At 41.3% G+C, this 14820-nt stretch overlaps 1 protein-coding gene across 7 annotated transcripts in view; it reads left to right on the forward strand.

Moving 5' to 3' along the window:
* LOC122872260 (vang-like protein 1) overlaps positions 1-14820 on the forward strand; it is a 54300-nt gene that overhangs the window by 16357 nt on the left and 23123 nt on the right. For 6 of the 7 annotated variants that reach the window (XM_044188237.1, XM_044188233.1, XM_044188239.1 and 3 more), the window contains one exon: positions 3041-3167. In XM_044188237.1, coding sequence (XP_044044172.1) covers positions 3041-3167 — 127 coding nt within the window. Of the gene's footprint in view, positions 1-3040; positions 3168-10714; positions 10926-14820 lie in introns of those variants that run through there. The other variant, XM_044188238.1, reaches the window with a different exon arrangement.

Below are 14820 nucleotides of genomic sequence, written 5' to 3' on the forward strand. Positions count from 1 at the left end.
TGTGTAGATGGAGAAGAGTAGCTATATTACAGTAATTTGTTTCCCAGTAAATTTCGCATTGTCAGTGACGAAAAAAAAAGGTGTAGAGATGTAAACACTGGCTGCTTTGCCTTCAGGTCCGTTGAGGTCCATTGAGTGGAGAAATTGGCGGTTCACTAAGCCCAAGACACGGAAATAAAGAACTAGCATTATTCTTGTAATTCAGTGTAGAGCTAGTCAGTCTATAACTATGAACTATGATAACTTTTTCATACAGTAGGTCAGCATCCAGGACCAGCTTCCACACAGTGTGGAAATACAACAAAGTGGATGTGCTATGTTAATGTTTTTGTTTAGTTTTTCACATTACCTGTAACCCCACAAAGAGTTAGAGCAGATAAACACACTGTTTAAACCATTCCTTACAGTTTTGCTCTTGTGTTTTTGGTTTTGGACAGGCTTAAAAAAACCTCCATTGTTGCTGAAGTATCTTAACATGACCTCTTTCTTTTTGTCACATTAGCCTGGCTATCCACAGGAATGGGATAAATCCACCAAACGTCTGATAGACCCTGAAATGCAACCAAAAACCTTCTGCTACTCTCTGCTCTTTGCGTACTTTGGCTGTTACCTTTCCTATACTTTCCCCCCAGAGCTGCTTATTATTCTGCTGATGACTTTGAAGTAGGATCACTGCTTTATGAGTCCTGCTGCTCCTCCCAGCCTCCTCCCCGTTCCCTCTCCTACAGCACTCCTCCCCAATTAATAATCAGAATCAGTGACATCCTTTGACTGATCACTCCCACTGGAATAACCAGTACAGTGAGGACGATAGCCATGATAATATTTAAAGTACTAATGATAGCTGTAATATATTTAAAGGCTTACATCAACCTCCTAATCGCCTGGATTTATTAGATAAGAATATGTCAGTCACTCTGTTAGTGAAAGAAGTTGCTGCAGGCTACTGAAAATTACTGTGTGCAGATTTGAAACATTAGTTGCTGTTGTGATTTTCTGGAGGAAATCTTGTCCACAGTCAATAGGAAGTATAAGAATAAAGGCGGAAAGCAGAGTGGTTAACACCCTTAACACTTGGATCCAATGCAACTCTATTAGACTGTAACATTGCCACTGCTGTCAATCATACTGATTCCTCCATTACCCCTGCAGGCAGGATATCCTGTACATTATGGTTATGAATTGCTATTGTGTGAGAGAGTAGTTTACAAGGGTCACTCGAGTTTTGTGTTTGCCATTTATAGTTCAGTATAAGGCTATTATCTATGAGCACCAGATCTTATTTAGCTGTGTCACACTTTCATTATCCAAACTTTCTGTCTTTCTCTCAGGAGTTTGTGGAGACCAGACCAAAGCTAAAAGAAGAGTGAATATTGGACTTACATTTGTCAGGTGGCCAGAGACCCGGCTCCAAATTGATGCTAATGTTGCTCTGTATTTCCTGGATGTGTAAATAAACACAAGTGGCCAAAGAAATCTGTTAATGCAGCTTTAAACAGTGTCTTAATGGAGAGAGCGCTGTGAAAATTTGATTTGTTACACTTCTGTTCTAATGTCGCTCATACAAAAGAAGTGATTACCATGAAACAACATGCTTAGAGACAGCAGCAACATCAAAATGCTGCAAAACTGGTTACACAAAAATACTTTTTTGAGGTCTAATGCAGCAAAATACCTCAAGTTTAATTCGTATGACAGCAATTGTATTTCCCAGGTATTGAGAGCTGTTGCAGCGTGCTCAGACTGAATGAGAGAGACGCCAGAGCGGGAAGGTGAAAGATGAGGGATTAACTGGTGCTGTTGAGCTTTTCTGCGGTAATGGATCTGCAGAGTGGGCACTGTGCCATGTGGCGATGGTGATGCTGGGCGGAGCATGTGGAGACCCGCCGTTCACGCTCTATACAGGATTAGGGCTGTAAGTGCAGGGGGTCAGTCTGGCTAATGGAGCTCATATGTTAGGGACACAGCGAGTGATGCAGTGATTTGGGGGTTGCGGTGGGGGTTGGATATAGTGAGGAAGGATGTAGAGGGAGGGGTTTATGTGGGGCAGAATTCACACAGGCTTTATACTCGTTCAGTCATCGGAAATTAGACGGAGACTGAAACAAAGCGCAGTTTAATTTCTCTGCCTTCACACACAGAGCTGCTCTGGTCTTATCTGACTCAAACAGCAGCTGACTGCTTTCACCGCTTTCTTTGTATGTACAGTATGTTCATATATGTAACTGTGTGTCTCCTTCAGCATGCTTGTCTCTGTGCCTTCTTTGTTCTCCGCTAAGCTCTTTTTTGCTGTAAAATAGGACAAATCAAAAAGCAAGGAAAAAGTCAAAGGCCAGGGTCTTTACAGTTATCATGGATTACACTGCGTTCTGTTTGGAAGGGAAAGATGAAACAACGTGCAAAGACAGTAAAGTTTAGAGACCCACAGTTGACAGATTAAAACAAGTTCGGTTTAAAATCAAAGCAGCAGAGGCTAAGATATGCTGACTTTAGTTACTAGTATGGGTCAAGTGGCAGAAACATTGGATCCTACATTTCCCATAATGCAACACAACAGCTTCTTTCATCAGACCCTTAATAACCCTGATGACCCAAGGTTATTTTTTTACTTTGAGCCACAGAAGACGTTATACAACTGTTTTCTCTAGAGCTGAGACGGTTAGTCGATTGAGAGAAAATTAATCTGCAACAATTTCAGTAATCGATTCATTGTTTAAGTCATTTTTAATGCCAAAATCCCCCAAAAATCTCTGCTTTCAGCTTCTTAAATGTGTATATTTTTTGCTGTTTTCTACTATGGTAAACTGAATATCTTTGGGTTTTGGACTGTTGGTCTGATATTGTATTGACTAAATGACTAATCGATGAACCAGAAAGATAATTGGCAGATTAATCAGTTGCAGCCCTAGTTTTCACAGTACTCCTTGTGATGAGTAAATTGAACTTCATAGATAACATTTGTTTCCAAGCATGTGTACTAGTAGTTCTTTACGGCAACATCCGTATTAGACTGACCGTGATTTTTTTCTTTGTTTTACAGGGAGCGAAGCCGGGACCGCCACAAGTCCCGCAGTAAAGACAGCCGCTCAGAAAAGTCAGTAACAATTAACACGCCGCCTGCAGAACCGCTGCTGGGCGACTCGGCTGTTCGGGGTGAGCAGGTCCAGGTAGGGCTGAACACAGCACCATGTGCAATCTGTAAACACTGCACGGTCACTTAAACGCAATCCTGCATTACCAAACCACTCCAGAAGCCTCTTTCACATGATTTCACATAAAGAATCACCTCACAATTTCTGTACATTGGCCCTTTTAAGCAGAATTACCCACCATTACTGAACACTGTTTTCACAAGTCGCTTTATGGATGCCTCTAATACAAGATAGTGTAACTCTGCTAGTCTGATTTGTAAGGGATTTAGAGCACAGGAGATTTATCAGTCACTAGTCAAAATGAGTTGGAATGATGATTATGTTTATCAGCCTGGGCTGGGACAGGCCATCTGGTATTTGAGGGCAAAAGCCAGAAGGGCCAGTCCACTTTTGGCGAGGTCTGGGCTGTCACTTTCAGGAACACTATCACTGACAAATATCTGCAACAGGATATGGATACAGCAGGCTGCTTCTCTGGTCATTACAACTTTGATTTATCCCTTTTGTCAGAGGCAAACGCTGTATTTCACTGCAGGGAGTGGGTCAATTGATGATACGTTCCAGTGCGAGGTGTAGAGGTGGCTTCAGTGGCCCCCGCCAAAATGGACCAGACCAAGCCAAAACAGCAGCGTAGCTGTTTTTGACTGTCAAAATTCAAACTCTCAGAAATCATGCTGACATTGATGTCAGTGATTGCAAGCTCAAAAAATGGATTATGTGATGGATTATTTGATAAAAGAGAAATATAAGGTAGGAAATTGTTTATCAAAAATCAAATATTTTGCTTATACAATTTAAATAATAACTCCAATATTTGCTGAAAATATAGGCCTCACCATCAGGATGTGTAGGTTTGGCCATTGGTTGGCCAAATAGACATTTCTGGTTCCTCTTGATGAGGTCTTTTGATGACGAAATTTATGTGTCATGTGATTATGTTTCTTGGAGTGAGATAAAATGCAGAACAATTAAAACATAGGTCGATCAGATAGCAATGTTAGCTGGGCAGGTTGGCTGCAAGTTGGCATGTTAAGACCTGAAATTCCTGGTAGCACTTGAGGAATACAGGAGTTCTTGGTCCAAAAACAATCACGGTGAAAGAAAATTAGTAATAGCCAATTTGTTATTTTAAGTTTTGTGTGGTGTTGTTGAGCCAAAACACGATTAATTTTTATGATCCTTAATGAAAGAGAAGTGCAAACTACTAAGAGTTTCTTCCCAAATGGTTGACTAAAGCCTAATTGGACAATTTTTAAAATAACCATAAGTCATTATGAGAAGTTTTTAAGGCTGGGCAAAACATTTTGTCATGATATAAATCAGGATATTAAGTCATCTGCCAAGTTTAACAGTTCCATTAAACTTAGTTGTGGACTCAGAATCTGAAAAATGACCAAGAATGGTATGATCTGCCACCAGAAAATTAATTTAAATGAATAAATTATACAAAAACAAACATCAATCTTGTGTGTATAACTTTGCGCACTTTGCGTGCGCTATTGGATGGTGATGCTACAGGTGGTAAACGTAGTTTGTGGTATTTCCCGTGTTTGTTGGCACAGCTTATGGCAGTCTTAACAATATACAGTACATCACCAGCCTGTTTCTTATTGGATTTAAAGCAGCCTAGCCCTGTTTGGGACTGTCTCATACAGTACATGATCAGACAGACACACCACTGACCCCAGCCCTAATCAATATATTTTTCAAGGATGCACCAATCCAATAAGCTGGCGCGCCCGTAGCTGCCAGTATTTCTGCATAGGACGCTGATTGGTCCGAACCACTGTGGTTCGGCCACAAGCGCGTAACTTGAAGCCTGGCAAGATGGATTCTCGCATGATCTCGCGAATCCAGCTGCCTCTCAAGGTAACCAATCCAATACACTACATCGGTATCGCCGCCAATACAGATCTAGTAATACCAATTACATTCATTCAGTCAGTTTTTAGTGCCACATCACTCCCTGGCTTCATGTTACCTTACATTAAAATGGCTCCAATAAGTTCCAAGTATACAGATTTTAGATTTGGGGAAAAAGGAGCACTGTTATCAGAACGGTACTCTGTAGTGGCAGATACCCTGAGTTGAGGTATCGTGAAAGAAAAAGTTGGATGGGTGCATCCCTAATATTTTTCTCGTACATTATACATCAGCATACTTAAGCAGTGTAACTGTGGAAGTCCAACATTGGAAGACTAAAACCTGGGCAGTGTTTAAATGACAGTGTGGAATTTTCAAAATGGCAAACCTGACCTGTGAGGGCAACTCACAATGCTTCCCATTGAAAATTCAGCAACTCCTAACCAGTGTAGAATACGGTCTTTCTTCCCTCAAGACTTAATGACACTCGAAACTTCTGCTCAGCTTTGTATTCAGTTGTTTTGTTTCTGGATTTGATCTCATGGTTTGGAGTTGCACAGTGTCCTTTATCTGTGTGTATATGCTCGAAGAAGTCAAACATAGTTTTGGGCTTTCCATCTGTTCTATAGCTTTACAGTTTATAGTTTAGACCAGTCCAGGTGCTTTCAGATAACTAAGATGATCTTGTGAAAGTGTGAAATGTGTGCAGTTTCTTCTTCCACCATGCTTTGAAAGCACGAATTTCAACACTTGCTGCTGGCAAGAGTCAAATGCATTTAATGAAAAAAGAGATTGAGAATTTAGCACACAGACAGGCTTGGCTTACCCAACTCTGACCCGCTCTTTTCGCCAAACAACTGTTTGGCACAGTGGCCTTCATCAAGTGTTCGGCTTAACCCGCTGAAGGGAAAAGATGACAAATACAAACGCACGCAGACGCTCCGACGTTCACCATCATTTACTGACCTACTTGGCACTCACTTTCCCTTGTGGCAAGACTCGTTAGCAGTGCCCGTGTGTCGTGTACGTGTGACTGTGTTTTTTTTTTTTTGTCTGCATAGTGTGTCTAATTTTAACATGACAGGATTTGCCACAGAGCACAGCCATCCTTAGTATCTTGCTCTTCATGTCTTATTCATGCTGTGGCCTGCAGTCGTGCTGCTGACAGGGCAGGGAGTGTTTGGCTTTACTTTGAGTAATCAGGGCCACCAATTCTACTGAGAGAGAGGCTCAGCACAAATCCTTGTGTGTCTGTGTGTACATGTGCGCTCTGGTCTGCCGTCTCGCATATGCTCTTGTATGTGAATGTTTTGTTTCTGTGTGCGTCAGTCTTGTCTCAGTCTAACTGTGCGGCGCTGCGCTCATTACTCCACTGCTGGGACTTAATCAGAGCCTTGGCTGACAGAGCAGCACATTGCTCCGGGCAGGGATGTCCTCACAATCCAGCACAAAAGTTTCTCATGGCTGGGATGTGTCTGTGATGCCTCATCACAGGGATTATAAAATAAGAGGGCTTGCTTTACATGTAAATGTGTCGTAAAACACGACTGGAGATGTGAAATTAACACCAAACCAGCCAGAAAATTGTTTAGAGGATTTTCCCGCTGTCAAGAGGTGGTGTTTATATGTGTAATTTTTTTTTACTTGGCAGCAAGTATTCACAAGAGGCCGAAGACATATCAAAGAAACTGAGCCACATTTATAGGAATATTTCAACATTTAGGGAAATACGTTTACAGTTTATACTTATATGAAGCTGGATCCAGCAGCATGAAGACTGGAAGCAGGGGGAAACAAAATAACAAAGTCCACCTGCCAGCACCTCTAAAGCTTTCTAATTAACACGTTGTATCAGAAGTTACTTTGTTTTTACACTTTTTTTGGTACAGATTAAACAAATGTGATATAATATATTAATTATTTAGCTTTAGAGGTGTGCTAGTAGGTGGATCTGTTACCTTCAGCTCTGTCAGGATAGCTGTTTCCTCCTGTTTACAGTCTTCATGCTAAGCTAGGCTAACCAGCTTCATATTTTGTGAACAGACAGGAGAGTGGTATCAATCTAGTCATCTCACTCTTGTCAAGAAAGCGAATAAGTGTATTTCTCAAAATGCAAAGCATTCCTTACAATTCTACACACTTTTTGTATCTGCAATGGCATTTCAACGCTGCATCTAAATGAGGTTGATCATATTTATGTTACCTAAGATTGTTTGATATGTTTGAACAGAACACTTTCAGCAGGTTGCACCAATTTCAGGAGGCAGGCCAAAGCTCCAGGCTGTATGTTAATGTGTGAAAGTGAAAAATACACTTTAAGTGCTCGTTCAGCAGTAAAATCTTTAGGTGGGAACGAGTTGTATCAGTAGATGTCTGCAGAAAGTTCGCCTCTGCTGTATTCTGCTGGCTGGGTGTTTGTAAAGGACAATGGAGGTGAGTATAGCCTGGACTGAGGTATGGACATTCTGTAGGTGGACTGACACTAAATCATGTGAGTAATTGGGTCAATTTATCCTGCTGTTATTGTTGTACGAAACTGGATATTGGAGTGGATAGTGAGAGGTGGATTGGAGTAGCTCAGGTCAATGTAACATGCCAGCTTTGCAGCTTAGGAGTGTGATGTGGAGTGGCATTGTATGAGGTGTCAAACAGGAGAAATGTGATATGTTTAAACCATAAAGCATTCTTTGAGAATTAGCACCTTCCTATCCCAACAGATGGAGAGAAAGTGGTGCTGGGTTTATTTTTGGATGTTTATGTTAATTTGTGCAGGGAACAGGTGGTTCCTGGCAAGGAAATAGTGAAAGACAGTTTGGCTCAAAATGCACTTAAACTTGTCCGATTTGCATGGCCGACATATGATTGCACAACCCTTGTAGCTTACTTCCAAATTTAAGACATTTAACAGCTTATGATATCGTCACACAGAGTTCTTGTTATGTGCCTTCTTCTTTTATCTAAATTCAGCCATCTTTCCTCTATCAGTGCTTACCACAAACATACTGATGCTGTTTCCAACAACACTAAAGTGGCAACTTAAAAGTAGAGTAAAAGAAAACCATTGTCATGCTTTGACTGCGGTGTCCGCTAAATTAAACAAAATGCTGAACTAGCCAGTTCTTCAAAGTTGCACCCTCAACCTCCCGCCGTTTCACCTTCCCTACAGCTCAAATCATTCAACCCAATTAAACTCAGCTGCTTTGTGATCTCAGCTGCTCGCTGACTCGATCCGGACCTCGGTATGGTAACAGCAGCACCACTCGTGGCATTCCTTGGCAGACCACGGCACAGGTATCTCTGCCGCCCCGGACTCCGTGGGGCGCGCAGGCAGCCATGTCGGGCTCTTGCGTTCATGTTTGGGATCTCTTCCCTGTGGTGAGTGCTTCCTGGCTCAGTCCCCTGTGAGACAGAATCCTGCGGAGCTTCATGGTTATCCCGGTGCTTTGTGTGTGTGTCTGTGCTTGTCGTAAGCTGGCAAGGCTGTAGGCTCTGTGGGTGGGCAAAGCAGGAGAGAGAAAGAAAGATAGTCTTTTTCACAGTAAATTTGGAGAAGGTGTTTTTTTGGGGAGTAGGTTTTTTTTTTTTTTAGGCATTTTTTTATGCCTTTACTAGTGAGTCGAGAGATGGGGAATGACATGCAACAAACAGACTCGAATAGTGGATGTTGGGGTTCATGGTCGTTGCCTTCACCCCTAGGCTACCAGAGCGCCCATTGGATAAGTTTATTAGCACCCGGAGATGAACTTTGTGGCTAAAGACTGGAGGTAAGGTCAGCACACTTACAGAATTTTTCCCAGGTTTCTGGCTTCGCTTTAGTATTTTAGGGCTTTTTTTTTTACATCAAAGAGGTGGTAGACAGTAGTAATATCCTATATGACATTGTGATTTGAAAAGATCACTTGTCATCATTGCAAAATGGCACAGCAAAATGAATCTGCGCGTCTTCACGAAATATGTGGTTCTAGAGGCTTGGTGACTTAGCAACTACTCGCAGGGCTAGTTGGTGAACTCCTGCAACTGATGAGCTAACGGCTAACACGCTTATCAGCCAGGAACATGCTAGTGCTAGCTAGTCACAATAGCTCCCCCAGACAAAAGTTCTCAGAGCTAATTGTTCAGTTGGTCACCAAAGCGACAATAAGATCACACCGTTGATTCAAAAGTCGTATTCGTACCATTGACTCCTGTCTCATAACTGTCTGCAAAGCATTCCTCTTTTGTGGAGCAGTGGATACTCTGAAAGAGGAGGTTAAATAATAGCTAATAAGCTATGATAGCTTCCTCCATTTTGCACTCTCCAGCTAACTGTTCCTTCAGAGGTCAGCACTGTCAAGATGGCTTGCTATTGGTCAAAGGTGCAAATTTGCTATTCCACTGGAATGAATTGACTTCACCGCACTGGGTCGGTTTTAAAAGCTGATGTAACAGGACTTTAAGGATTAGGCTGGTGGTATTCTATATTTTTCTTATTGTTAACAAATCCCACGAAAAGATCAAAGCCAACCACCCATTAGTCCACCACTCAATACTTCAAAATCTTTAATCTCTAAACCTTTATAAATGGGTTACAAATATATTCTTTCATATTTAAAAAAAAAAAGATCTTTTTCAGCTGCGGATTTATAGTTAAATTTGGTGCTCTAGTGAGTATTTGTGGCAGCAGGACGGTGTAAGTGGGATTGAGTGTGTTCATGGTAATGAAGGAACATGTCACCCAGTGCAACAGTGTGGCTCATTAATGTGTTTTTAATATTTTTTGGACGACAATGGAGCTCTTTGGCACAGTGGAATAAGATATATCAGGCTTTGATACAAACACAATACTTAATAGTAGATACATTCACTGTTGGTTTTGGTCTTTTAATGAGATTTGTTGACAATAAGAAAAATATAGAACATCGCCGTACTTATCATTTTAAGACACACTGTCAGGTTGTTGTGTTCTACTGTAGATCAGCTGGTTGGATGAACAGGGTTTGTCTTACCTTCCCGACATGCGCACACACACACACACACACACACACACACACACACACACACATTAACACACATGCAGCCTTGCCAGTGGCAGCACAGCGACACCACAGTGCTCACTGGGTCAGAAGCAATGGACAGAGAGTGGCGCTGAGGCAAGAGACGAGCAGAGAATGAGGAGGAGAATGAGAGGATGCCTTGAGGGAAAGACTGAAAAAATAGAAGGAGGGAGGAGAGAGAGTGAGAGAGTAAGGAGGAGGATGGGAGAAATACATCTTTTGGAGTATAGCGATGGCACCTAATTGGTGTGTTATTTTGTTTACTCTTACTTAAAAGTGAATGTATTGTACTCCTCCACTCCTCTTTCCCTCCCTCCTCTCCATCTCCATATATCCATCCATCCTTTTATCCCCCCCTCTATCCCTGCCGCTGTCAGGACATCCCATGTGATCGTCTCCCCCCAACTCTCCTGCTCTCTGCGCTCCCTCGCTCTCTGCCTGTCACCATAAATCCCTTACATTATGTGGCAAGTGAGGGCTCTCTCCCATACAGTGCCTCCTGAGGCATGATGGGAGAGATTTCTATATAAAGACGGATAAAGCAGGGCTGGGATACAGATCAGGAGAGAGTCAGGGAGGTCAAAGACACACACACACACACACACACACACTGTGGGATGCATCTGGGGAAGGAAAGCAGTGGCTGAGTACAGAGACGATGTTTGTGCGAGCTGGACTGAGGTAAAGTTTGGTGGTTGAGGATTTCGGGATGCAGTCGCCAACGGTAATGGAGGCGGGAGATGAAGTGTTGCAGGTGCTTGAGGTTTGCGAGACTCTAGAGGAGATTAAAGAAGTAATTGTCACCACCATAGAAGAAGACTCCAATACTAACTCACCACCAGTGGCCAGCTGTGGACCAGGGACTAAAACAAGCCAGGTAAGACGGAGAGGTCCAACTTCCTGACTCACCAGAAACGATGGCTCAGTGACTGTTACATGGTGGAACTACAAAAGTTCTTCTTCTACATAAACAAGTGGGGGTGTCTAGTTTTAACGCTCACTGTTGCTGTATGTCCAGTTCTTATAGAAATGGTTTGCGTGACCCAGAATGCAGGCCTGCTTAGGTATAAACTCTGCTTTATGTGGTTAAAGCTTTACAATATATAGAATATGTGTGTGTGTGTGTGCATGTGCATATTGGTGCTTGTGAGTTTTCACAGAGGACAATACTCAAGTGCTCTGCGCTTAACATTAAATCTAGCTGCACCGCGGGATGTTTGTGAATGCTGCTGATGTGGAAAGGAGACACTAGTGTTTGTGTCACTCCTCTGACCAAACTTACATCTGAAATGTATTATTCTTTTTTAATACTCTAATTGTAATACATTTTTTAAATATGTTTTCACAGGGTCCTCAGATTTATATATACATTCTCCTGTCCAGTTATGCCATATTTAAGCGGTTAAGTTACTTGTTCTGTAATTTGTTTCAATGTAAATGATCCCCTTTTCCCAATTTCTGTCAAAAATATTTTCTTCTCAAAAGATAGGTCGACTTTCCATCGAAATAATTTGAACAGTAATTTAGACAAACAGGGTGTCGAGTACGCGCATCAAAAAAACATCTACAGGTGCTGGATCAAAAAGCAAACAGAAGGCAAGAATCAAACAAAAGATGTGCACACTGTACTAATAGCTCCCAGCAAGATCTAACAAATCTTCGTCTGGCATAGTCAAATCAGTAATGACAGTAATTAAGCCACTGCTCTTTCCCTGAAGGATCAGTTTTGACACCAGTTAACTGTTACAGCTTTTAATGCTGCCTGCAAGTAAAATTTTGTCAGGTATCTGTCTCTTTCCTGTATAGCTTCCTCAGTGTTTGCTAGGTGCATTACAGCACAGTTGTTTGGAACGGTATATCCCATTCTTTCTTTAATGGTTGCATTTACATTGACCCAGAAAGGCTTAAAAACATGAGTCTGGTTGGCCTCCAGGTGTTCGGTAAAGACGAACTTTCTCCACATGGAGAAGTGAATATTTGCACTAAAGTGAAAGCAGCAGAATTTCTACCTGCAGCAGAATTTCTACTCTAGTTTGCCTTTCTTTTTGTTTCCAATTCAGCCATTTTAATATTATTTTATCCCTATTTATTTGTTCCTATTCGTTCCTATATATATATATAGATATATATATATCTATATATATATATATAGCTTGTTGTTAATTTCACTTATCAATTGCTACTGGAGCTGCAACGATTAGTCGATTAACTGATTAGTCGAAAGAAAACTAATCGGCAGCTATTTTAATAATCGATTATTAGTTGAGACATTTTTAACAAAAATGTCAAATATTTAATGCCTCCAGGTTCTCAAATGTGAGAATGCGCTGCTTTACTTGGTCTTACATTATAATAAATGAAATATTTAGGGGTTTGGACAAAACAAGACATTTGATGACGTCACCTTGTGCTTTAGAATATCATGATGGGCATTTTTCAATGTTTTCTGATGATTTATAGACCAAACAATCAATTAATGGAGAAAATAATCGGCAGATTAAATAAATACATTTAACAAACAATTCAAATTAATTGCAGATGTTTTTAAAAAAGTGCTCCCACACTTTAAGTGAGTCACTTGTGTCTTATTCTTCACACGGCTACTTTAGAGCACTCTTAAGTGTAATTGTTTCTTTTGCTAAATTAGAAGTTCTGTGTTCCCCTCATAGTTACCTGACATTTCTTTGAACAACCCGTTTCAACCATACTGCAGTTTACCCCTTTATCAAGTGCCGCTCAGCTGTCAGCCTCCCATTGTCTCACAGTCACTCCTCTATCCCGCGAATTAGTCGAGGGAACTTTTTTAAGTGCTTCCCCTCCTTGTCCTGACAAGTTCTTGGCAGCCTCGCACGCTGTCCACAGTTGGAAGAAAGGTGGTTTTAAATGGCTCTTTGGGAATGGATGTTGCTATATTTTACACAAACACACACACACACCTTGCCTCCCTGGAGTGAGTAGAGTGCACTTGTTCCTGCACTGGGCGAGGGGCTTTGTTTGCAGCCCACTTATAGCTGAACAACAGAAAACAGGCTTTTAGTGGTCATTGGATTTACTGTGAGAGACAATAGCTGTTATTTATACTCCGTAGGGGAAAGAGTGCAGAAAATACTCTGTTGAAAGATTTGTAAATGCACACTGGCTGACATAGCATGTTAGTGTACATGGCCAGTGTGCTATATATACCTGCGTACACATGCAAACACAAACATAGTGTTGTCTGAGCATCTTTTGCTGTGCTACCAGACTTATCATTTCTTTACTGCTCAGCCATTTGTGCTTTTCAGTGGACAAAAATGAGGTTTAGGGCTCATGTTATTAGTGAGCTGCAGACTGTACAGCTCAGTGTATTTTCGTAATAACAGTTGAAGGCCTATGAAATATATAACAAAATACGCTGGTTTCAAAAATGAGTTGTTATTTCACCCTAGGACCAGAATAGAATATTGTAAGCAATTGTGGTATTTGTTTTTTTGGCTGGACTGTCAAATCATTTATCATCAAAAACACCCTAAAGGCCTTTCTAGCGAGGGCCCATACCATTGGGAAATCCCTAGAATCCGAACAAGCAGTCCTATAATGCAATCTGATGCATCCAAACAAGTGCCTGTGTGCAGTTCAAATGTCGTGCTGGATGTGTTTAAAGCTCCGCGGCTACTGTATCATATTGCAGCACTTAGTTTGCAGCCTCGCCAAAATGTCATCAAAGAAATACTTTGATGGCACATTCTGCATCTTATCAAACCGCTCTTGCCATGCTTTTGAAACCGCTCAACCGTTTTTAATGATGCCGTATCTTTTGCTGGGTGGGTGTGATGGAAAAAGTGATTTCTTCAAGAGTTGGCTGCACACGTTGCTGTTATGGATGCTTGCCTTAGTGATAGATTCCTTATCTTTTTAGACACTATTTTTTCTTTGCTTTGGTTTCCTGGCTATACATAATTGTCATGCTCTCTTTAGTTTTTGTCTTGCAGGTGGCTGAACAAATTGGCAGTCTTTTCCTTTGAAGCAGTGCCAAAGTTATCGCATAGTGTGTTACTGCTTACTGTGCTTCATTCACTGAGACTTATTAGAGGAATAGTTTGACACTTTGGGAAATAAGCTTGTTCTTTTTCTTGCCAAGAGTAAAATGAGAAGATTCATATCACTTTCAGCCAGCTAGAGCCAGAAGACAGTTAGCTTAACTTACATAAAGACTGGAAGTAGTCTTAGTGTGCTAATTAACACGTTGTAGTCGAGAGACGTGTTAATTACTGAGCTTTAGAGGTGCTGGTAGACATTTTTTTAAACTTTGGACAGAGCTAGCTAGCTGTTTTCCCCTGCTTCCAGCCTTAATGCTAGGCTAAGCTAACGTATCTCCGGGCTCTAGCTTCATATTTAAGACCGATATGAGACAGACATGAGAGTGGTATCAATCTTCTCATCTTAACTTTCGGCAAGAATACGAATAAGTGAGTTTCCCAAAATATTGAAATATTCCTATAAAAATGGGTTTTAGTTTAGCTCGGAGCCTACAACCATAGCTGCTGTAGCTCATGTGTGCTTCCTGAAAAATGTAACTACATGTTGGAGCTACAGTGGCTATTGTGAAACTGTGAATGGTCAGCCTGGGCGGCTTGTGTTGCATAAATGTGGTAGAAATGGTGCCCATAAAGGATAAGAGGAATATTTACATCAGCGAAATAAAGCATTGGTTTAGGTTTGTTATTTGGTTTATCATCCAGTTTCCAATAGCTAGTTTGCCATACTCTGCTCTCCTACATCTCCCATCTATT

This window comes from Siniperca chuatsi, linkage group LG24 (assembly GCF_020085105.1).
Source record: "Siniperca chuatsi isolate FFG_IHB_CAS linkage group LG24, ASM2008510v1, whole genome shotgun sequence".
Lineage (NCBI taxonomy): Eukaryota > Metazoa > Chordata > Actinopteri > Centrarchiformes > Sinipercidae > Siniperca > Siniperca chuatsi.